This window comes from Rhipicephalus sanguineus, chromosome 3, assembly GCF_013339695.2.
Source record: "Rhipicephalus sanguineus isolate Rsan-2018 chromosome 3, BIME_Rsan_1.4, whole genome shotgun sequence".
Lineage (NCBI taxonomy): Eukaryota > Metazoa > Arthropoda > Arachnida > Ixodida > Ixodidae > Rhipicephalus > Rhipicephalus sanguineus.
This window is the reverse complement of record NC_051178.1, coordinates 90,397,253-90,421,429: the sequence shown is the minus strand read 5'-3', so window position 1 is coordinate 90,421,429 and position 24,177 is coordinate 90,397,253. Positions and strand designations below refer to the sequence as shown.

Below are 24,177 nucleotides of genomic sequence, written 5' to 3'. Positions count from 1 at the left end.
AGTATTTACTTCATGTACGTGGTGCACGGTTTCGGTGCAAAATCAGATATTTAACGAAGGATCTGTGTGTTTTGGGGCCTTCTTTACACTTCGAGCATTCGATTTTTTTTAAGAATGAGTACAGCCTTGTTTAAAATGCTTGTTGTTCTGGTACGCTATATTATTAAACCAGCACACTGGTCTTTACCAGCGTCTAGAAATATTCCACTTGCCAAAAAAGCAAAGAGAAAGGGAAAGAGATGAAGAAAAAAAGAGTAAAATAGAGAGAAACAAGGAAGGCCGCCTAGATCCGCTGTTTCGTCAGGCTTGGCAGCATTGGTGGAAGCTGTCTTAGGTTTTTGTATTTGTTTTCAGCAATAAGCATGTCACCAGGTTTTTGATTGTGTCCTGGCTCTCCTCCTCAATTTGATGAATATACATTGTGTGTACCCACGCTGATTCTCCTATATTTGCCATAGCTAATTGCTCTCACATCAAAGAAAAGGAAGTTAACGCACGCACGAATCACATAGTTGCACAAGCTGTGAATAAGGACTTATAATAAATATTTGCATTTTGTGTACGGTGCCTTGTTTCGACCTTTGCCGAAAGATTTTACGTTGCGACTGCCAACAATCTCTTCTATGTTATGTGTCAAAATCGCTTCTGCGTCTCGACACCTGGTTTCCTTCTTTTACCGACCCCGCGGCTAACTCTCCTGCGATGGCATTCCATCTCTATCACGTAGCCTCGCTTTGCATAGTGCTGTCTTGCTCTACCTAAGAAGATTATAAAACGGCTTACCCACTGTCACATTGGGCGCGATAACTCACTTCTGAAATCTAATACCTACTGAGGCTGCCTTCACGTTGCCTCATCGCTTCCTCAGTACGATAAAACAAAATAAGGGTGTGTTTCTTCCAAAATGTGTTAATATTAGGCTGTGGTTACTGCTAAGACAAAGGTACTTTCTAAGCCAAGCAGGCGATGACGTTCCTCCGTCATACTATAGTTGAAGCGGTAATTGCCATTCCACGGGTGTCCGTTCCTACATAGCTCTTGTCAACACAATACGTCGTTTAAATACTCATGCATGTAAGTAAAATTTCCTTCTATATCGCGGTCTATCGACCCCTATATTGCATATATAGAATCATTTGTTGTGACAGTGATGTGACATTAGGTTTAGAGTAAGCCTTAACTTTACGTGAGTTCGCGTTAGCTCGATGCTAACGTCTAAAAACAGCTAACGTCGCTGGTACGTGCTCGCTTCATACAATTTCGCGGCGCCAGCGTTCGCTATATCTTTTAAGCGAAACAACACGGACTTTTAGTGAATAATGACTCCATATTTTCCCCGAGGGTACGTTTTTTCACGCGTTTTGTTTTCTTTTTAATAATGGATGTGGGAAGCTCTGCTAGGCTATGCTCGAACTGCGCTATGTTTTGCCTATTCTGATAACAGTATAGCGGCATTGCCAACAATTGTACGAGAACAAAGGCTGAAAAGGAGGTGTTTCCCCTGGAAACAAATCAATTTAGATGGAAGTAAATTTAAATGTATTTCCGCTGCATTAAAGCCAATATAAATCCTGGGTTCCATGAAACCACGTGTGCTCACGCAGAAGCATGATTTAAAAAGATGATGCCGGCCAATACTTTATAAAACACACTGGCAAAAAATACCTGTGTTCTAGCTCTCACAAAGAAGGTCTCTTCGAATATACAGTACTATAGCTAGCAATCTGCCGCTAAACGCTTTTACTTTATTGTAGACGCAAAAACGTCCTACCGTTCTTGCCTAGTTGTTTTCTTTCCGTCAGCTTCTATCTATTATTTATAGTGGAGCTCACTATACATCACCAAGAATGCAGACTATAATTTTGCTCGTGTATACCGTAAAATGATGCACAAGTGTATGCGATGTAAAAAAAAAACAGGTGTAGTTTTGAAGCCGTATTTTGCCGCAATCTCTGTAGTTGAAAGAAAGCGTACGAATTCATCACATTTATCGGTGGTCAAAAGGAGCCCTGTGATGGGGGATAATTTACAAAATAGCGTTTCGCATTTGCAAGTGTTTGGAGAGAGAAAACATAACGCAATTTTTTTAAAACGATACAAATTATCTTGCTGCTTTATTTGTGTCAGTGCTCAAGTTGCCCCAAAGCCTTGCCGACATTAAAAAGTCGCTGTGCTGCTCCCTTGATGAGATCGCGCAGGATTTGCATAAAATCAGTGCGACTGATAGAGTCCTCGAGGGCATACTGGCCCGCAATCTTAGTCAATATCTTGGACATGATCTCAGCTGCCTTTTCTTTCAGTTTTTGCTGGGCTTCGTTTGCGACTTTTTTTAAGTGTTCCTTGGCTTCATCGTAAGCTCCTTTTACGGATGACGTTGCCTTCTGTGTGGCGTTTTTCAGGGCTTCCTTCGCTTTGGCCCATAGATCACGGATGAAGTACTCGTCACTCTGGAAAAAGGAAAACAAGTTAAAGAGACTGCTATGGAAACTCAGGGCGTTGAAATTAAATACACGTTATAGAAAGATTTTAGTACCCCATACTCGGAGAAATATGTGTGCGCGCACCGTTACCTGACATATTTTTCATAGTATGCTTCCACGTACACTACTGGCACACTTATTGTTGTTTACTGCTCCAGAAATCATTAAACACCTGGCCCTGCTTTAGAAACTTACATCTGTGGAAAAAAATGGCAATGTAACCAAACATTACGCCATTTTGGAAATAACTGCCACCTGTTCTAGATGCCACTATTTCATCACGCCGCAGCAAACGAGGCACGAGAATATCGTATCACCATTTATACTGCCGTAGGAGTTGGCATGAGTGCAAGATACACGGGGAGTAGACAATGCGATCTTTCAGAAAGCAACCTTGCTGTTACTCCATATGTGGCAGAGATAAGCAAGGTTTTACACTTTACGAAATGTTCATAAAGAAATGTAAAAATTCTCTAACAGTGTGTGTAGTCAGTTCCGAAGCAGCACATGAGATTACAAGCAGTACGGATTGTGAAAACGCTCTGAACTTTCACTCTGCTCTTATCCACTTACCGCAGCCTTCAGTTCTTCGTCCTCAGATAGCGCCTCCGCCGCGTCGTTAAGGATCTCACTCAAGTAAAACGCCTCTTCAGCGGCGCTCTTAAACGCTACAACACTTGACTTTTCTTCCGGAATGGCATGCGCATTCGCTGAAGAAAAAAAAACGAGAGTCCCTCTTTATTGTACAATTCGGGTGGTCTACAATAAATAATAACTAGAGATATCTAAATTCTCGCTTTGGAAAGTCACTATCGTGCTGAATATCGGGGAATATCGCATCAACTTGAGACTAGGATTGAGGTTTGTCTCGTTAAGCAATACAATGAATGACCTTGAGTTGCCCTGTCAAATGCTTGACATAAGGCTAACCTGACTTTCACGATTAGTGGCCAACAAAACGAGCATGTTGAATATACCCTGAAAAAGGGAACTATTTTCAGATTGGCGCTCATTTTTTTAAATCCACGAACTTATGTCTGCCGAATTAGTGTAGTCAAATAAAATGTTAATTTTTTATGTCAATCTCTAGCAAAATAAGGCTTATATGAGTGCGAAAATGAAAGGAACTTCATGACGTATTTGACGCCTTCCCGATGGCGCCGTGCGAAGTAAAGTGCAGTAGGTGTGTTCTGCCATGATGGTGGTAATTGTGTAATACCACCGTGTTATTGGTAACACAGCCCCACAACTTAAAGCCATCTGTTGCTTTCACATAAACACCATTTTGCGCTTTGCGCTAGCAAGTGAACGATGCTATTTCGTCATTTTCTACAATGAAAGAGTTGTTGTACGTACCTGTAAAGGCGACGATGCCCAGCAGACAAATGGCGGTAAAAATAGACCTCATGGCGACTGCGAGTAATGTAGAACATCATTAGTTTTTGAGATACAAGATCCAGTATATATGTAAACGTTTGCGATTCAAACTTTGATGCAGACAGCTTGGCAGGCGCTTCATCTTCTCTATTATGATATTGAGTAACACAGGATTACCATTCTTGCGACCACTTTGCTGCGCTTAAATTACGGATATCCGTTATACTACTACTATGTCACTCTTGCAAAGAGCAAGCATTAACTATATTGCAGTGCATTCAACTCATGGGAGGCTTTTCCGTTGGTCTTCCGCATTAATTTGTACATTACTCTGATTTTAAGCTGTGCCTCAATGAAGCGAGCGCATGACTCGGCTTCCTTAACAAAATATTAGATCTTTAAAAGATCATAAATCTATACAGTAATCCTGACCTGAATGTTTTATTTCACACCTACGTCAATAAATTTGACCATTTTTACGCAGGTAACACTTCACAGTTTCTTGTGGCTTTCATGCAACGTGCTGTAGGAAAGAAAACGCAGAGGAGACCTGGAAGGGGGGGGGGGGCTCCTGCTACACTAAATATCAGTTCCTCAAAACTCCATTAAAGTTCTTCTCATGTCATTCCATTACGGAAAATAGGAGCTCACTTACCAACTTCAGAAGCCCGCGGCAAAATTGCAGAGACAAATGAAGTTCGACTGTGTGAAAAGTATGAGATGCTTCCACTTTTTATACCTTGTAATCTGGATGAGCTCTTTTTTTTTTCTTTCGCCAATCAATACGCTTTTCCCAGAAGGTCAGTGCTAGATAATGAGCACGTATACACCCCACGTGACGCACATATCCCGAGACAAGTCCTCTTTACCATTGTCCATACGACTGATATGACTGCACTGCTAATCAGTCCCCTTTGAATACAATCCCTGTTCCTGCCTCCGGTGTCCTATTTGCGAAATGACCTCAGGAGTTTAGTTGAATCACGCTATATTATATTGAACAATGCCGTTCTGATAGAATTTCAGGACTAGAACAACTTACACATATCTGGATTCCATTGTCTCCACTATGACCTTTCGAAACAGGAGTTACGATATTGTACAGCCTTAATCAAGGAATTGAGACGTTGGTCATTATTTTCAGACGCACTTTTATTACGTTTTTACCAATTTGTGTCGAATGAAAAATCCAGTTGTGGAAATAGTTTTCTTGCATATATATGCATTAGCAATAGCGACCAAATAGCGAATATGCCGAAAAACCTAACTTTATTTCTAGAAGAAAACAAATACCCATATATGCTGACGCTGGAAACACCAGTTGTACTACGTCGATCGTCTTCTTTATTGCACATGGGAATTTCGCTTGCCAATACCTATGTTTGAGCGCGGTCGTCACAGCCAATCGTGATCACCTCCGATCATAATCAACGCCTTTATCATCAGCAAAACTTCCTTATCATTAGTATCGACATCATCTCAACGATTCACGAGGTCTCTACTTGCTAATAGCTTTGCTTTAACACGTTCAACATCATTGTTTATTGCCGCCACCGTAAACGCCTTTATCCTCACGTTCAACACTTTCAACCTCGCGGTCATCATTATCATATGAGGCGCCTTTTTTGTCCCGGGTGAGCCTGATCACGCTTATCGTCATCATTATGGTCATTGGTCGCATTTTGGGTGACATCGCTCAAGACGGCTTTGCTTGTCAATGGTTCTGCTACAGCCTGTTTATCATCAAAGCTTAGCCAAATCAAAGCAGCTTGCACCCACTCGAGAACTCGAAAATTAGGGCTTATATGTCTTCATGGCTTTGTCGACGTCTCGAATAAAGGAAATAACTTGTAATCACAATTTGTATGAAGGCATGCTTGTCCCTATTACGAATAAATTTTTATGCACAGCCACATGGTGGCGAAGCGGGCCCGTATTCGCAAGCACCGTCTTACGTTAAAAATTGTCGTAACGAAATGCTGCAGCCAATCACGATGTTTCAGCAGCAGAGCCCGCTGACCGATGCGAAAACTAACTTACGAAAGAGACGTTTTCTGATTCGGCCGCGGGTCCTACTACGAAATGACGTTTTATCGACTTCGCACTTTGAATTCGGTATGCCAATGAGTGTGATCACACTAAAAGAAAGCCTACCGAGGATGAAAGAATATTTAAAAGGATGGAGCGTGGCGATATCCTGATAGTCTTGAACTTAGTGGTGCTAGATATGGATCAGCACGAATGGACAGATTCTTATTTTTCAATGTTAAGTGAAATGTTAGCCGGTGGATTTTCCCACGCAGTTGCAATGTTTTTGTATTGTAATATTTGACTAAGTATGATGGAAAGTGAGTTCTGCTACACCGTTTAGAAGATATGTAACGAACCGCCTCACATGGACTTATTTCTAGCGCGTCGATATTACGCTTATTGTAGGGGTCCCTGACTGCGCATGCATTCTTATGTTCGTATTGTATATTCGATGTGTAGGCTACTAATTTATTTTAGTAATGTGCATTTATTAGCTTGTGTTTAATAAAACCAGCCTTCCAGATTTCGGAAATGAAGATACGCAGATGCGATCAATGTGAGCATTCCAATAAAGGGCGTCAATAATTGAGACGTCTAAGTATTTGTAGTCTATGACCTCAGAGAGTGGCTGCGATTTAAGGTTTAAGAGAAAAAGAGTTTTTGTCGTTTTCTCGTTATTCTCGTAAATAGTTATTTTGCATTAGTTTGCGTGCCCCGTTGAGAAATGCGCCATGAATAGATGTGACTAAGGCAAGAGCGAAGGAGTGCTTGATCTTCGCAAATGTGAATTTCTTTAAAAAAATGTCGGAGACATATGAAAGCTAGAAGTCTTACTTGAGTACTAGCAGATTTGAGACATTTTATGTGGTTCATATACAATTCTATGAAACAAAAATAGTAGCGATGCAATAAAAAATGAACTGCCAAGGCACGACCATATATGCTAGTAAACGTCGGTACAGAGATTACTGCAGTAATCTCAGTTCTGCTTTGTCACTGACTACATTCATAGTTTTTTGTACCTTAAGCATTGAGACATAATGTTCTTATATCTAGCGTACTGGTCATGACATCTTACCCCAGAAAGAACCAAACCAGGAAAATATGTCAGTGCAATCATATCTCTTGGTTCGCTTCTTCAGTTTAACATCAATTACAAACCTTCATGCAAAGAATAGAAACCAAGCAACTTACATAGTTAACGCAGTTCGCAGTTCTTGGGATGTCCATTTATGTTATTGAGCCATGAAATTATGTTTTTTTTGTTCAGAGACAGCGACGTGCGACAATGTAAATGAAAACGATTTTTTTTCAGACGCATGAGGTGCCCGTATATACTTGTTTTAAAGGTATGCAGGCCTATCGAGAAAGCTATTTTGTAGAGAAGCATTGGAATATTGTAATGGGTCGTCCCCTCGAGCGCCTTCTAGTGGGTCGCAACTCCACCACTCGAGCGCCTTCTAGTTGTTTAGCACCTCCACCACTTTGTAAAGGCGTTTATTGGTGGCGGGATTGACGGCGACGACGCACAACGACGACAGCCACGACGGAGCGCAGACTCGCAGACTCTCGCCAGCACGAGCACGAGGGACGTGCTCTCCGAGAAGAGGCGAAGAGCGTGACCCACTAGAAGGCGCGCGAGAGGACGACACATTACAGCGTTCCAACGCTTCTCTACAATTTTCTTAATTCGTGGTCTACTTTGAAACTGTGTTCGGCAAACACCGCGCCTCAGGTGTGCGGTGGGAAGGCCCTCTAGCAGATAGCGTCTCGACGCCGTTACCTGATCGTCAATGCACTCGAGATATGCATTGCGAAGTTGAGTTTTAGAAAAAAAGTTAATCTTAGGTCCAGAAATATAAAGAAGCCGAGTAAAGCACAGACTCATGGCTACCTGACAGAAATATCACTCTGTGTGAACCGACAACGGTCCACCCATACAAGGCTATGCCTCGTGTGGGTGGGCCGCGGCGTTTGTCAGGGCGGGGCGTTCTATTCAGTGTCGCTGAAAACACTACACTATTCAGTGTCGCTCTCATTGAACTTCTCGGATGCCTCTTAAGTGTGACCAAATATCTTTCTACGCAGGTGGCATATGTGCCTGGATCTATGCCGGGCCACGTCCTCAGATACTTGCGTACCATCAAAATGCTTTAGCGTTGACAGTGAGCTACATTGGGAAACAAGGCTTTCAGATATCTCCAGAAAAATGTGCATATGTGGCGTCGACACGCAAACCAAACACACAATATGCAGTTTCTATTGACGGGTGGATCATGTCTTATGTCCAAACCCAAACACATTTTGTATAATCATTATTAGAGACCTCTGTTGGATCCCGCATGTGACCTACATGAAACAGCTGCATATCCCAGCTGTTAAAGCTTCTGGGCAGGAAAACCTGGAGGATGCTGAGGAAGATGGTCCGGAACTCTAAACAGCGCTGTTTCTCGGTTTTCTGAGACATAGTGTGCCCGTACTGACCAAACTTGTCAGAAAAATATTCGCGCTATGTAGGCCGCAGAAGTTCCGGCACTCAGACTTTACCTTGGTTTGCAAGATATTCGCCCAAATAGGCGACTATGTTCTTCGTTCGGGACCAATGCAACAGCAGATTGCGGTGGAAGCCTCGGGAGCTCATGCCAGGCATTTTTGCCGGGTATTGTATTGTGAAATCATCTAAAAAATATACCGCCCACTTTCTCTCAGGCTTCAGCCCTGCATCTAAGCCAACACTTCATCTTTGGTGCTTCATTCATCCTGAAGTTCCCCTCCGTATACCGAGAATCAACAAAAAATCAGCTCTCATCGCTTGCACTGAAACAGCTATACCTGCCTCTTTTTGACGAAGCATGCCGATCACGTACATACTTATACTTGTGAATGAACAATTTTCCACTATTCGTCCGGAACAGTGGTTGTTCCACTGAAAGATATTGCCCTCACTTTCAAGACAGACCGCCCCATGACATCGACGGCTGCGGAACTTAGCGCTGGTCGCGTTGCACATTACTTAATCAATCACGAGGAACCTAAATTATAGTCAGTATTCGGCGATTCTAAAGCAGAACTACAACCTTTGCTATCAGCCCTGAGGCACGGACAATGCTAACAATAGCTTTTTGAGATTAGGTATGTCCTCTATACTTCATTCGAGAAGGAACACCACGTGCGATTTTCGTGGCCGCCAAGTCAGTAGTTTGGTAGGCAATGAACACGCTGATAATGATTCTCGATCAGATCTTGAAGGCGATAGGAAAGAGAAAACACCCTTTAAAGGACAAATGCTGCTAGCCTACTTCGAGCTCACTCCACTTGTCACGCATCTAGTAGTTTTGAAGCTTATTACCACGTATGTACACAACATGAATAAATAGCAAGGACGTTTCGATAAAAGCTGCTTAAAGGCAGCTCGACTGGTCTCACGTCGCCGTACAATACCAGCAGCAACATGACAAGAATCCGGAATAAATACACTTGTTGCAACGTCAATAGAAATGCACAGAGCAAAACAATACAAAAATTGGAATTTATCCGTTTATATTTAAAAAAACAGCCGGAAACACAATTCAATGGACATAAGAGTAAGGTTAACAGTCATACTAACAGTTAAAGCAATGCGTTTTTATGGATGTAGCGTGTGTTTGCATCGCAAATTTTATATTTCTTCAGTGTTCAGGGTGGAAAGTAGAAAACTATTTGAAGACCATATTTCTGCGTGGTCGCGGAACTTTCTAATGTTCGGTGTATTGGTTTAGGCGAGATGATTGTTTGGTTAGCAAGTTCCCGATGTTCCTGATAGGTGCAATACCTTTAATCGCTTCATGTGTAAAAGAACACATAAGCAGATACTCATATAAGTGGTCAACTCGAATAGTTTTCAATGTCAGAAACAGATCACGCGTATGCTCATTTTAGGGTGCATCACCAATAGCCCGTAAGGCTTGCTTCTGCTGTATCACTACATTGCCCAATTATATTTAAATGTGAAGCATTTCTTAGCGAACCTTTGACACTTTAAGCGTTTCCTATCTATCTATCTATCTATCTATCTATCTATCTATCTATCTATCTATCTATCTATCTATCTATCTATCTATCTATCTATCTATCTATCTATCTATCTATCTATCTATCTGTATACGTAGCCGCCTACGTCTAGGTGCTCTCATGTAGAGCACTGCACGGGCTCGGGGCTACCCGAAAACCCGGGCCTGGCCCGGCCCGTGGGCCGGTGCGGTCCGAGTAGAGCCGTTTTCATGGTGGGCCCCGGCCGGGCGCGGGTATGAAGCTCCAGGCTTAGGGTCGCGCCGGATTTGAGTTGACGGGCTCGCGTCGGGCCGGGCTCGGACTTTGCACAGTGCTTAAGATTGTTCCACAGACGTTATGCATACATATATTTTAGGCATATTTTGTCTCGAAAAAAAAAAACGCTTTTTTACGTGGGGCAAGCTATTTCGACAAGTTTTATGAGGGCCGGGAACTCAACTTCTTTTGCTTTTTGCATATGGGGCTACTTTATTTATATGAAACGGGCGAGCCAAAAGAATATAGACGATGCGCTTATATGGCATATCTCTATTATGTGCTTTATTTGCATTCGTTATTATTTTGATATTCGAAATATAATTTTGTGGCCGCGGTAATAAATAAAATATAAGAAATCTCTACCTATAACTTATGATCACACAGGCGAAAACAGAATTTCAAATTGGGGAAATGTTCTTGAAAATTCCAGCTGTGCACTGAAAAGAAAGGTCTGCGCGGAGTATCGACAGATAGAATCTCTATAAAGACACTCTTTTTCCGTGCCTCCGTAAGGGCTGTCAGTAGTTAAGTGACACGAGTAGCACATGCACAACCTTCTTCCAACGTGTGAAGTTTCGTCTTGTTCCGCTATATAGCGCGGTAGCTACACAATTCTTCGGCAACAGTGTTGCAATGTGGAGGATTAGCATAACTCCAGTAAACAATGCCTGGGGCAAAGTATATTCGCGTGACGGAATATCTGGCTTGATAAAAGACAATTCCGAATTCCGTGCCATGTTATGTCCACTTATCGCGAGCCATATGCATCGAAAGAGTAATCGTCGAGATGCTTATTCGCACATTTATACCGAGCTGGAACGAACCCCAAAATAGATCGAAATCGATTCGTCCACCGGTCCAATGGCTTCCTTCACAGCAGCAAAAGGGAGAGTTGCGGTAGTTGGTTTCGGTTGATTTTGAAACAGCGCAAAAGACGAAAGACACAAAGAATACATAACAGAGTTCGTGTTGTTATGTCTTCTTTGGTGTCTTTCGACTTCTGTGCTGTTTTAAAATGCTTCCTCCACCGTCAAGCTGTCGCTTCGGCCTTAGTTCAATGGCCACTTTCTACCGGTACAAAATCGTTAGTAAGGCACACGCAATTGTAATAGAGAAAAAAAAGAGCACGATACAAACCGTGCACAACATACTGACTTCACCCCAATATTTCTTGCCGAATTTATGGCAATCACATTGGCTGTTAGAAAACTAAATTCACAAAAATCGAAAGTTATTATTATTACAGATGCCTTATCGGTTTGTATGCATTTAACGTCCGCAAAACAATCACAGCTTCTTCGAATATTTTCGAGCCTTGTATCCTGTACCATATCAGAGGTTCGGTTAGTATGGGTCCCCGGGCATGTTGGAATCTCTATAAATGAAGCAGCTGATGCACTCGCCACGGCGTCTTTAGATGGTCCAGTGTTACATGTCGTACCCCTTTTTTCTTTCATTACCGGAGAGAGATTCAAACGACTGTTATACTTAAAAAACACCGAAACAGCTCTCACACAATCAGCGGATTACCAGCACTTACAGTTCCCATGGAACACCACCAAATGTCTTTCACGTCAATGCGAGGTGACTCTCACAAGTTTTCGCTGTAGAGTTCCCCGATTAAATTATTACCTGCATAAATCTGGCTTTTCCTTAACAAATCTATGTGCAGTTTGCAATGAACCAGAAACAATAGATCACTTTTTTCTATCATGCCGCCGTTTCGCCTCACTCCGTAGAATGTTTCTGGAAATGCCGACTGGTAGGCTGGGCTTACAATTTACTACTTCTAGCCTGTTGTCGTTTGGAGCGAATCAGCTTGGGGCAAGCCGCAGTGCTATTATAACTGCGCTACACAAGTTCATTCAGGCAACAGGAAGAGTACGCTGCTAGTGACACCGACTACGGATACCAACTTTTTTTTTTCCTTTTTATTATTAAATATATATTTTTTTTCAATCGTTATCCTGCGGCTTTGTCAACTTCTTAACTCTTTCCTTTTTTATTTACATCGCGTTTCGTGCTTATTTTTTGCTTTTTGAAGTTTCATATATAATTGTCAGTGTGGCCAATCCCCCTCGTGGGTATGTGCCAGTCTCCTCAGGGCAAACAAACAAACAAACAAACACTGTTGAAACCTGCACGGAGGAGCTTTGAAAGAGGAGATGTAAAGATAATATTGCTGCATAACCTATGGAAATGGAGTAACCGAGGTCATATATACCTCAACCTCTCCACAGTAATCCAGTTAAAACAGAAAACCTATATTGGAGAGTGGCACGACATTAGGGAACGAGAGAAATTAAGGGATGAGCTCAACAACTATGTTCATTCAACATAGATCCACAAGGCCATCCGAAATTTGCTCCATTTGTGAAAGTCTACGAACAAGCATTGCCGACGCCTTCACAATTCGTGAGACAGACGTTGTGCACCCCTGCGGCTAGAGCAAGCAATGCACTAAACTTCAGCGTGGCAGGATATGTTATGCAAGCGCGCATGACGTGCTTAAAGCTGGAATCTCTTAATAATCAGATTTTTGCACAATAATATTTCAAGAAACAAACTGTAAACTATAAAGCAAAAAACTTAAGAATGACTGTATATACTAGCAGTGGTGTGGTATGTCAAACGAATGCTATGACAAACAGATCACTTTTTGTTCCTTTCGGCAGTGTATACTGAGACTGCCACATGCATAGGTGGCAAAGCTATCGTGTGGTTTTGTTAATAAAAACAAAGCATTTTTATATTTTGCAAGGAGATTTTATGTTGCAGCTGCGGTACAAAACCATTATTTTACAATAAGGCAAAGGTGCCGTACCATATTGGACAATACGGGCAGACCATTCTGCGGAATCTTAACGTAGGAAGTACAGATCAGGCGTATGCTCATTGTAGGGTGCATCAGCAATAGCCTGTAAGGCTTGCTTCTACTGTGTCACTACATTGCCTAACGATTTTTTAAATGCGAAGTATTACTTAGCAAACCTGTGACACTGTAAGCGTTTCTATCTATCTATCTATCTATCTATCTATCTATCTATCTATCTATCTATCTATCTATCTATCTATCTATCTATCTATCTATCTATCTATCTATCTATCTATCTATCTATCTATCTATCTATCTATCTATCTATCTATCTACGTCTGGCTGCTCTCGTGATCACCTCCTTAGTTTGGTGTGGAGCAACATTGGTATCGGAGGGTGAGAGGGTTTCCAGAATACGATTATCTGGTTATGACATACAAGGCACGTGGACTACGCTGGTGGCTGCGACGTAACGTTAGTGCGACGTGAGTGCAATGTAACGCCAGCATTCACGTTGCAGCACAGATTTCCGCTTTATTGAAACTAAGTGCATCGTACGGTGAGACAATGTAAAGTTTGTTGGCGTATGCCTGAGGAGACGAGCAACGCTTTACTATAACGTGCTGAGTCATAGGAGTGCACATGCAGTATTTATTACATAAAAGCACATAGCCGGAACTGTGAGTACGAATGAGGTTAGACAAGTACTACACCCACAACTGATATTTGGTGATCGTCACCACAAATGCCTACTCATTACATTTATTTGAGATGGGCGAAGTGTGCCTCTTCCGCAGCGCCTTGTTTACCGGTTGACAGTTTTGGCCGATTCTTCATGTTCCTCGCGCAGCCATCCGTATTTTATTTGTCTACACTGGAAATAGACTCGCCTGTGGAGGCGGCGCTCATGAAACAGCGAACTCAAGCATCTCCGATAGTGAGTCTACCGAGCTGTACTCGGCGAGCAGCGACAAGTCTGACGATGACCTCACGCCTGTTTACACTCATAAACCAAACCGAAGATTTTTGGGTACTTCACCAGCTTCAACCGCATCTACTGTGAGGCGGAAGATTGCTTCAACGAACTACATCGTCTTATTTGTGCCAATTACGTCATCGGACAATCTGAGACACTTGAATCGGCAGAACGTTTCCATAAAACTCGAGTCTCTTGCGCCAAACGAAATCAAGGATGTTCGAGTCAACCCCTGCAAGAATGTCTTGGCCATCGACGTTATACACCAGGCATCCCTGTTTTCCATGACCAGGGTCAAAGACTTCGACGGCATCAAGGTCCAAGCTCACGTTACACTTAACAAGGATGTGGTGGTTGGAGTAATCAATGGTGTCGACAACTCCATTCCTTGTGGCGACCTTTCAATGCTGATCAAGGCAGTTAATGACCACAGCAACACCGTCCAAGTCTCACGTCTGGGCAACTCGCGTTGGCTAAAGATTGTCTTCCAAACGGACACATTGCCATCTCACGTGAAGGTGGGGCACTTTCGTGAAGGGGTCTGTGCATTTACACCAAGACCACTCCAGTACCATAAATAAAGAAAAACGGGTCATGTCAGTAGAGTTTGCAGGAGCTTGGTGAATGGCCCTTGTTGTGCAGAGCTACACATTGCGGGATCCTGCCGAGCAACCGCCCTGAAATGTCCCTTCTGCCATGGAACGGACGAAGCGTCATCAAGAGACTGTCCGTGAGTTAAAAAAGAATGTAGTGTGTTGAAACAGATGGTACGGGACGGCTCAACGCATCAAGAGGCTGCTGATATTGCGATAAATAGACAACGGCGCTCGCGTCAGCGACAAAGGTCTAGGGCTACTGCTGCCCAATCTGGACGGATACCGCAATCTCCTACTCTGACAGACCGCCAGACTTCTCCTATCTAACACAGTCGGAGAGCCGAAAAGATGCAGAGGTTTGAAAGCGGCGGCGGATGTTGCGTGTTCTTGACTACCACCACAGCGCATTCATGAAGAGCCAGTGAAGAATGCCCCGCAATGTACGTGCATCATTGTCCGCAGATGATTTCCACGACGAAAACCGACAAGTCCTCGCTGTGTTGAGGTCTCTCACGACCACGATGTGCACTCTCCTCAACAGAATGACAACTCCATCAGTTCAATGCGCACTGCAAGTTCTCGATTCCTTGGAGCCAGACCTTTCAAGCCTTTTTTAACACCTCGGATTCCTCTCTACATTTAGGCAACCGCAAAGGAACCGGTCCACCTTTCTCGTTGGTGACTGTCGAATTGTGCACGATGAACGCTGACATGTGCGTGCGCGTATCACTGGTCCTCTCTTTCTTCCTTGCTTTCTCAATTTTTTTCTCCCCTGCCCCGCCCCCATTGTGGGGTAACAAACCGGTACAACCTAGTTAACCTCCCTACCTTTCCTTTGCCTCTCTCTCTTATTTGAGATGTCTACGCTGAGTGGTTACTAGCTGAGGGTCGTTGCAGCACGTTTGTCAGCGTCGCATTACGTGAAAACGCCAACTACAGCAAACGGCATATCTTTCTCGTGTAGAGCCAGCGCTAAACGCGTTATAAAACTTCCAATGTCTATTCTCACCATTCCAGGATTGACATAGACTGACAAATACTCAACACGCATACCCGCATACCACGTGCTGTCGTATCCGAGCATTCGCCTCACGTGACTTGGGGAAAGGGTTTCCTGACGCACGTGATAGATAGATAGATAGATAGATAGATAGATAGATAGATAGATAGATAGATAGATAGATAGATAGATAGATAGATAGATAGATAGATAGATAGATAGATAGATAGATAGATAGATAGGTTTTTCTTGCTTTGGCAAATAGTGAAACCATTGTGCAATACTGCAATAAGGAATTAACTTTACTGTATATTGTATAGACTTGATTTAGGCAAGGACGACTAGAAGTCTACACTGTCCGCGTACAAGCGGCCAAGCCAGTCAGCACGTTGCACAACAAGACAACAAGCAGGCGCTGCTTGGCGATACCGACGCTCTATTTGCGAGCGCGCAGTGACCTTAGCTGTAATAAGATAACAATTGTCGGGGTTTAGCATCCCAAACCACTATATGATTATGACGGACGCCGTAGTTAAAGACTCCACAAATTATGACCACCTGGGGCTTAAAGTCTGTCTCTGAGACTAGTTGTGCGCAAGAAGTGCAACAACGCTCTCAAAGGTATCCGTGTCGAGGACAGTTTCGGCCAGTGTCCTAAGACTCTTTTCTCCGACATTGGACGATTGTGAAGTCTATTTAACACTTTTGATGGTTTATTTCTTGGTGCACTGAAGCGTTTTCAGCAAGGATTCATACTTATACTAGTTTAAAAAATTGCAGCATATCCACGGGTGAATGATGAAGAGCTTGGGCGAAGGTCCTGAAGCAATCATGGTCTCGGGATCCGCCTGGCTGCCGCCACGCGAGCGCCAAGCAAGCGAGCCTCTCGGTATCGAGAGGCTGCCGCTAAGCGAACGCGGCGCCAGGTGGATCTCGAGGCGGTGCCCGCCCGCGAAGCCGCCGCCAAGCGCGCGCGGCGCCAGGCGACCGCCTCTCGAGCTCGCACCTCGGGATCCTGCCGACGAGCACGAGACGCAGCGGCCTTCCGCATTCGGCGCTCCTCGTCGTCCATGGGCATCCAAGCAGCACGATCCGGCAAGCGCACTCCTCGGCGTACGGCGACGATCAAGGAGAATGAGAGATAACGGGCGCAGCAGCCAATCTGAGAGCAGCCGCACCTATAACGCCATCTAGCGTGCATTCACCCAACCGCCATATTGCACACGGATGGATGGATGGATGCTATGAGCGGCCCCTTTATAACGGGGCGGTGACATGTCTGCCATCAGGCTCGAAGAAAAAAAACTTCCTTGTTTCAAGTTAGCTTAATACCTTATCTACACTGATTAAATCTATGTTATTATACCAAAAAAATATAAATTCACGGTCCATCTCTCTGCCTCTTAAGGCAGAATGACCTTATTTTTCCCCATTATTTATTTTTGTACTTTATCTCTACTTTTCTGCCACCAATACTCTGACCGCCTCTTACTTATTTCTATCGCGGACGTGTTCGGCTTTCCATTTTTGTCCCTAAAACCCAAGGCTTCATGTAGACTCGTGCCCACACGTATACCTGGGTGAATATCGCCACATTGAATCAGTACATGTTCCATCTTTTCCTTAGTTCCCCCGTAGCATGTACATTGTTCTTAAATCGTTACTGAATCTCGCCTTATAACTACGCGTTCTAAGGCAGCCCGACCTTGCTTCAAACAGCAGAGCGCTTCCCCTTGAATTATCATAAAACCTTTCCCTCCTTATTTCGTTGCACACACCTCGATGGGACAGCGCCATCTAGTATATCATCATCCAACTGCAGTTTGCATGCATCTCTATGGGACAGCGCCCTCTGTTGTACGATAAGGGAACACTACAGTGTACGCCGGATGGATTGACGATCGACAACCGACCAGGTCTCGCTATAAGGAGATTCGACCCTAAAAAAGCACCAATCAATAAGATTCCTCATAATGCAAAATATAAGCGCCGCTGCTGAGGCGTTTTGATCTTGTTGACGTACGACGCATACATGTGGCGGTGGTGACGTTCTGCTTTGCTTGCAGAAAAAGCATGGTCCTAACGGTTTCGGCGCCCCGGGGTTTTAAAAGAAGAAAGACTGAAAGGAGGTATTTATCCTGTAATAAAATCAAATTAGATGGAAGAAAGCTTAGATGTAGTTGGGCTGCATGAAAGCTAAATAAAAAACCAAGTTTTTATGCAATACCATGCGCTCATGAAGAAGTTTGTTTAAAGGAACGGTTGCCGACGAAGCATTTGTAAAACATATTGCGATGAAAATACTCATGTTCTTTCTAGATCTCGCGCGAAAGTTCTTCCTGAGTATGCGGAAGCTTACCTTCTGCGGAAAAGCATTTCTACGTTAATGTCGACGCAAAACGTGTGTTCATTTTTCCTGAATCCTTTCCTAGCTTTTCTTTGCGGTAGTTTTCATTTATAATCCAAACTGGGGTTCAGAGTGAATTGTCGTAACAGCACTGTGTAATATTGCTGCAGCATTCAGTAAATGATAAAGAGGTATTTGTAGCGTCAAGAAAGGATGCGTAATTACTAACGAAGCGATATTTTGCCGCAAGCTCTACAATTACATGAAAATGCACCGATCCGTCAGATTTATTAGAAGTGAAAAGGAGCCCTGCTGCGCGGGATAATTTACACAATACCGTTTTGCCTTTGCAAGAGATTTGAGAGGGAAAAGCTAATGCAAGGCTTATAACGGCAAGAACTTTATTATGGGCCAGAGGAACTACGGCCCGGGGGCAAAGCCCCCAGGCTAAGTCGCAAGTATTTTGTTTCTTTTTTTGTACTCGAGACAAAATTTGCTGCTCCTGTGCTTGCGTCAGTACTCCAGGTGTTCCAAAGCCTGGCCGACATTAAGAAGACGCTCGGCTGCTGCCTTGATGATATCGAGCACGATCTTCATAAAATCCATGCGACTGCTAGAGTCCTCGAGGGCATACTGGCCCGTAATCTTGGTCAATATCTTGGACATGATCTCGGCTGCCTTTTCTTTCAGTTTTCCCTGGGCTTCCATTGCGGCTTTCTTAATGTGACCCTTGGCTTCATCGTAAGCTCCTTTTAGGGATGACGCTGCCTTCTGTGTGGCGTTTTTCAGGGCTTCCTTTGCTTTGGCCCACAGATCACGGATGAAGTACTCGTCACTCTGAAAGTAAGAAAGCAAGTTAAAGAGGCTTCTATAGAAACACAGGTCATATAAAATGAGATACATGATTTATAGAACTTTTAGTACCAAATATTTGGATAAATATGTCAGCCCGAGCCGGTACATGATGCACTTCTCGTAATAGTTTCATGTGAACTCCTGGTGGACATTTATTGTAATGTACTGTTCGAGAAATCATTAACGAATACATGGCGCTGCTTTAGGGAACTTGCTATGCGGAACAGAATGTTAATGGTATTGCACCATTTTTTTTTTACTTTGTCAGTAATTTTCACCTTCTCAAGGTTTCACTAAGTTCTCGCGCAGCAGCAAATAAAAAAGAATGATATCCTATCGCGATTATATTGCCGCCAAATTAACATTAGTACGAATTACACGGGTGGTACACGTAGTGATCTTTCAAAAGGGAATGTTTTTCATGTTCCGCATGTCTCAGCAGTATGTAAGCTGTTATATAACGTTATAAAAGATTTGTAATAAATCAGTGAAACTATTGTCTAACATAGCGTGTGGTCAGTTTTGAACCAGCCACGCGAGATCGAGTCATAATTGAACCGAGGCCCTCTACGTGGGAGTATCCCACCGCAGAGCCACGTCGGCACCGCTTTTTTTTTTCTTTCATGGTATTTATTACAAATGTGCCGACTGTATCTCCATAGCAAACAAAATACTCAATACCGCCTTCACAAGCCTGCAACAAGCTTCGCGAAATGACTATGTGTTCGCCGAATAAGAGCTAGGCCGGGGCTTGGAACTCCTTCGTAAAAAGACCCTGCATAGGCGTCATGTGGGGCAAGAAGTCACTATAAGAGATGTAACATAGCGGTGTAGAATTGTAAAATAAACACCAGGCGCCATAAAATACAATTTGCGTAACGAGTGGTGGTTTTTATCTGCCCACCCATTACAAAGGGCTCAGACCATATTTCTTCATCGTTATCAGCCACAGCATCAAGTGCACAGAATGCGTTGGCGTTGTGTTGCGTTTACCTCACGTCTCCGCAGAACGATGAATAATGGCGTACTGGGGTACTTACTTCGCCATTATTACGATAATTTACGGCGTAGTGGATACGTGGCAAGTGTACTTGTAGTAAGCGCCCCGAGAGAGTTTATAACACGGGTTCTAGAAAAGCCGAGCCTCCAGCTTTCGCTGTCACAGTGCTGCGTGTATGTATGTATGTATGTATGTATGTATGTATGTATGTATGTATGTATGTATGTATGTATGTATGTATGTATGTATGTATGTATGTATGTATGTATGTATGTATGTATGTATGTATGCATGTATGTATGTATGTATGTATGTATGCATGTATGTATGTATGTATGTATGTATGTATTGAAAGACGCAGGAAGACTTCACCAGGCAGGGCCAGCAGCAGCGTTTATTCCGCGATGTCTGCCTCGGCTCAGAACAGCAACCAACCAACCCAATGGCGATGATGATGGTTATGTACAAGTGAGAACGATGAAGTACGATAAATGTGCTTACAGTATGTATACTGACTCGGAAGCCGCGGGTTTGATCACGGCCATCGCAGTCGCAATACTTCGGAAGCGAAATACCACAAGCTCGCGTAGTGTGCGCTGTCATTGCACGTTACAGAAAACCAGGTGATCGATATTTGAGGAGCGCTCCACTATAGCGCGCCGCATAATCGTAACGTGGTTTTCGCACGTAAAGGTCAGATGTTATTCAGAATTTATATGGGGTACAATGTGTGAAACAGCATACCAATTTTACTCTGCTTTTATCCACTTACCTGAGCTTTCAGCTCTTCGTCCTCAGCTAGCGCGTCTGCCACGTCGTTAAGGACCTCACTCAAGTAAATGGCCTCTTGAGCGGCGCTCTCAAATGCAACCTCAACACTAGATTTTCGCTCTGGAAGAGCATGTGCCATCGCTGAAAAAAAGACGTGAGACCCACTTTATCAAAATTCTCGCTTTTCAAAGAGAGTACTTTGCGGAATAGCGGATGGTATCGCGTCAACTTGAGACTGCAATTGAGAGTTGTCTCGCTAAGCAATGCAATGGGCGATATTGAGCAGCCCTGTCAAATGTCCGACACAACAATATCATCTTGTCTACCTATTATTGACATACAGGACTAGTGGCCGATTGCGGAGACTCACCAAAAACGTCAGTTCCCGCAGTTAACCCAGGAGATGGGAATAAATTGAGATTGATAATTTTTAATTCCGGGGTGGTCGCTCTACCAATCGAGCTAACCAGGATATCTTTTTTCTTGCATGAATTTTATTAAAGTGAGTATTAGAATGCACATTAAGAGGGCACAAATAGAATGAAACAATAGTACAATCACATAGCGACAATAAGCGCTCAAGCGTTACTAATGAAACACTCGACGGTTAACAAAAAGCGTAGTAGAACAGGCCGAGCACCTTGCCAAAATGTGGTACCAATCCGGTATAATGTCTATTTCGTCAAAAATGGCCTTTAGGTGGACAGCCATTCGAAGAAAGTGTGTGCTTGAAGAAGGGGCATACTTTTCTTCCATAAGCTCTGCATATCCTAGCAATGTGCATGTTTGGGCTAGTCGGTAATCCATTGATATTACTATAGCACAAACTTCAGAGACGATGGACGAAAAAAGCACAGCACACACACAAGCGCTAACTTCCAACACAATTTTGATTGTTTGAGACACATAATTGTGCCTCAAAGAAAATATGTGCCTCATACAATAAAAATTTAGTTGGAAGTTAGCGTTTGTGTGTGTGGTGTTCTTTATTCCCTCGTCTCTGATGTTTGCGCTGTAGTAGCATCTGTGCATACCCATGAGGAAAACATATCGTACTGCGCTTCATCACGCGATGTTTCCAAAAGATAACTTATAGTGTGACAATTTATGAAAAAACTATTCTTCAGAGCTCGGTGAAGGACATCCCAGAAGAGAATAGCTTCTTTGCAACTGACAAGGGACTGTTCTATGGCCTCCGGCACATCACATAGCCGGCAGTTAGCAGAAGAAACATTGTACAGTGAATTACTATCTAGGCTCTTTCCGCGCGCGTTGTACCGGTCATTGTACTCCACTCTTCCAGGCCACGATGCGCTGAAACGATTTACGCAAGGCGCATATCACCTCTAATTCAAAAACATTCTTCTATAAACTCCATTTAGAAACATTGCCGTAAAAACATGGTTAAAAGAAAACTTGAGCTTACGAGGAACTACCAATTTGCAGCGCGACGGCAACTTCATCGACAACTCGAAGCACATGAAGACAGAGTATTGCAAATCAGTACTGCGTAATCCCGCCAGGTGGCGTGATTCCGCAGAACTGATTTGCAGAATAAGGCTATGTTAGTGTGTAAATGACAGACACCACAACACGTGGTTGGCGTCTTCTCGATGGCGCCGTAAGAAAGAGTATACAATGCGTGTGTGTGCACTTTTATGATAATTGAACAATGTAGGATAAAACCGCCGCGTTATGGAAACCAAGTCCCACTAGATACAACATTTTGTTGCATGCACCAGAGCACCATTTTTCATATTAGTGAATATATCTACAGCCTAAGTAACGGAGGATGTTCGAGAATGTAATATTTCTGGTACGTACCTGTAAAGACGACGAGGCCCAACAGACAAATGCCGGCAAAAGTCGACTTCATGATGACTGCGAGAAGTGCAAAACATTATGAGTTTTTGGGATGCAAAAACCAGTATGTACGCAATGGGTTTCAATTCTCAACATTGATGCAGAAAGCTTCACGAGCACCTCATATTTACTACTATTATATTGAGTAATACACGAGTAACAGTTCTGTGAGCACCATGTCATGTGAAACCATGTCATGTGCACCATGTCATGTGCAAGGAAGAGTTGACTGATGTGCAGTGCTTTCATATCGTGGGAGGTTGACCCATTGGTATTCGGAGTTATGATCGACATTACTGTGATTTCTAGTGATACCTCAGCCAAGCAAACGCATGACTCACCTTCTTTATCCAGAGGTTACATCGTTTAGAAGATCACAGGATCTATATAGGTAATACTGACTTGAATATTTTGTTCACTACATACGTCAATAAATATGAACCATCATACGTAGGTAACGCTTTCACAGCTTCTTGTGTCTACCATGCAATATGGTACAGGAAAACGAGCGCGGAGGTGCAGATCACGTGAAATACGAGCCCACTTACCAATTTTAGAAGTGCACAGCAAAGCTCCCAAGGATGACCGGAGTTCGACTGCGTGGAGCATATGAGATCCTTCTACCTTTTAAACCCTGCTATCTGGGTGACCTTTTCCTTTCTTTTTCGAAGAGATACGCTCTTCCCAGGAGGTCAGTGTTCGATAAAGATCATATGTACATTGCACATGCATGAAATACCTCGAGAGAAGTCTGGAGTGCTATTGTTCATACAGCTAATGTGAACGTCCTGTTATTCCGCCCACTGGGGCACAATCTAGGATCCTGCGCAGTAGTTCCTTTTTGTGATATGACCGATTCAGTATGGTTGAGTCAAGCTCTATTTTATTGAGGAATAGCTTTCTAATTGCCTTTTACGACCTCAGCCGTTTACAGGTATCGTGGTCCCATTGTTTCTAATATGACCTTTATAACACGAGTTCCGACTATTGTGAAGCCTAAATCACTGAAATGGAACGGGTCCTGTAGTTGGCAATATTGCAGATTCCCTTGAGTAGAACGTGTATTACATATTGAAGGCCACACTCTGTAGAAGAAACGGGCCATAACCTAATTAAGGAGGAGGCACGAGAGGAATATTGAGGCTTGTTCGATATGCACAGTGGATACCCTATACATTCTGCCGGTTTTCTAGATGCGAAGCATCTCTTGCTCGGGGGTATGTGCCGCGGGGTGGTAGTCCGCACTAACACTACTCATGCGCAACTCTCCTCCTTCCCTCTCCAACAGCTGCGCGTTACTCTCTCCACTTCTCTACCAGCACCTGCTTGCGCTTGTCGTGCGTTCTCGCTTCTGCTCTCGCGGCGCATGCGCTACTCTCCTCCTCTAGTCTCCTCTCCTTCAAGTGGTAGAGCGCTGCGCGCGTTCAGTCTAGCGCTTGCTTCGGTTGACTCCTCTAAATGCGGGCTCGACGTGCCGAAATTCTTTCCTGCGCAGCGCCGCGATGAGCGCCAGCGCATGCTCATCCCCTCCCTCTCTCTCTCTCCTCTCCCACGCTGCCTCCCTCTCGCGCGCCTGTCGACCACGTTCCCCGCTCGCCCTGTGAGAATTAACGGCCAGGCTAGAGGGAATACACGACGCGCGTAGTTTTCCTCTTTGCGTTCCACGACGTGAGGTCGGTAGCATGCCCGAGGTCGGTAGCATGTACAACGAACGCCAACGGAACGCGATCGTGCAAGTGCTCCGGCTTCGCAACGCCT

The 24,177-nt window shown here is 43.7% G+C and overlaps 1 protein-coding gene across 1 annotated transcript in view; it reads right to left on the bottom strand.

The window, feature by feature from the left end:
• The window catches only part of LOC119386839 (uncharacterized), a 32,774-nt gene extending 9,771 nt beyond the window's left edge, over positions 1-23,003 (bottom strand). Inside the window, exons 1-3 of the mRNA XM_049413262.1 lie at positions 22,968-23,003; positions 22,381-22,437; positions 20,558-20,697 (exon numbers count right to left, since the gene is read on the bottom strand). Coding sequence (XP_049269219.1) covers positions 20,558-20,697; positions 22,381-22,432 — 192 coding nt within the window. The 5' untranslated portion in view covers positions 22,433-22,437; positions 22,968-23,003. The remainder of the gene's footprint in view (positions 1-20,557; positions 20,698-22,380; positions 22,438-22,967) is intronic.
• Between the last annotated feature and the right edge of the window lie 1,174 nt (positions 23,004-24,177).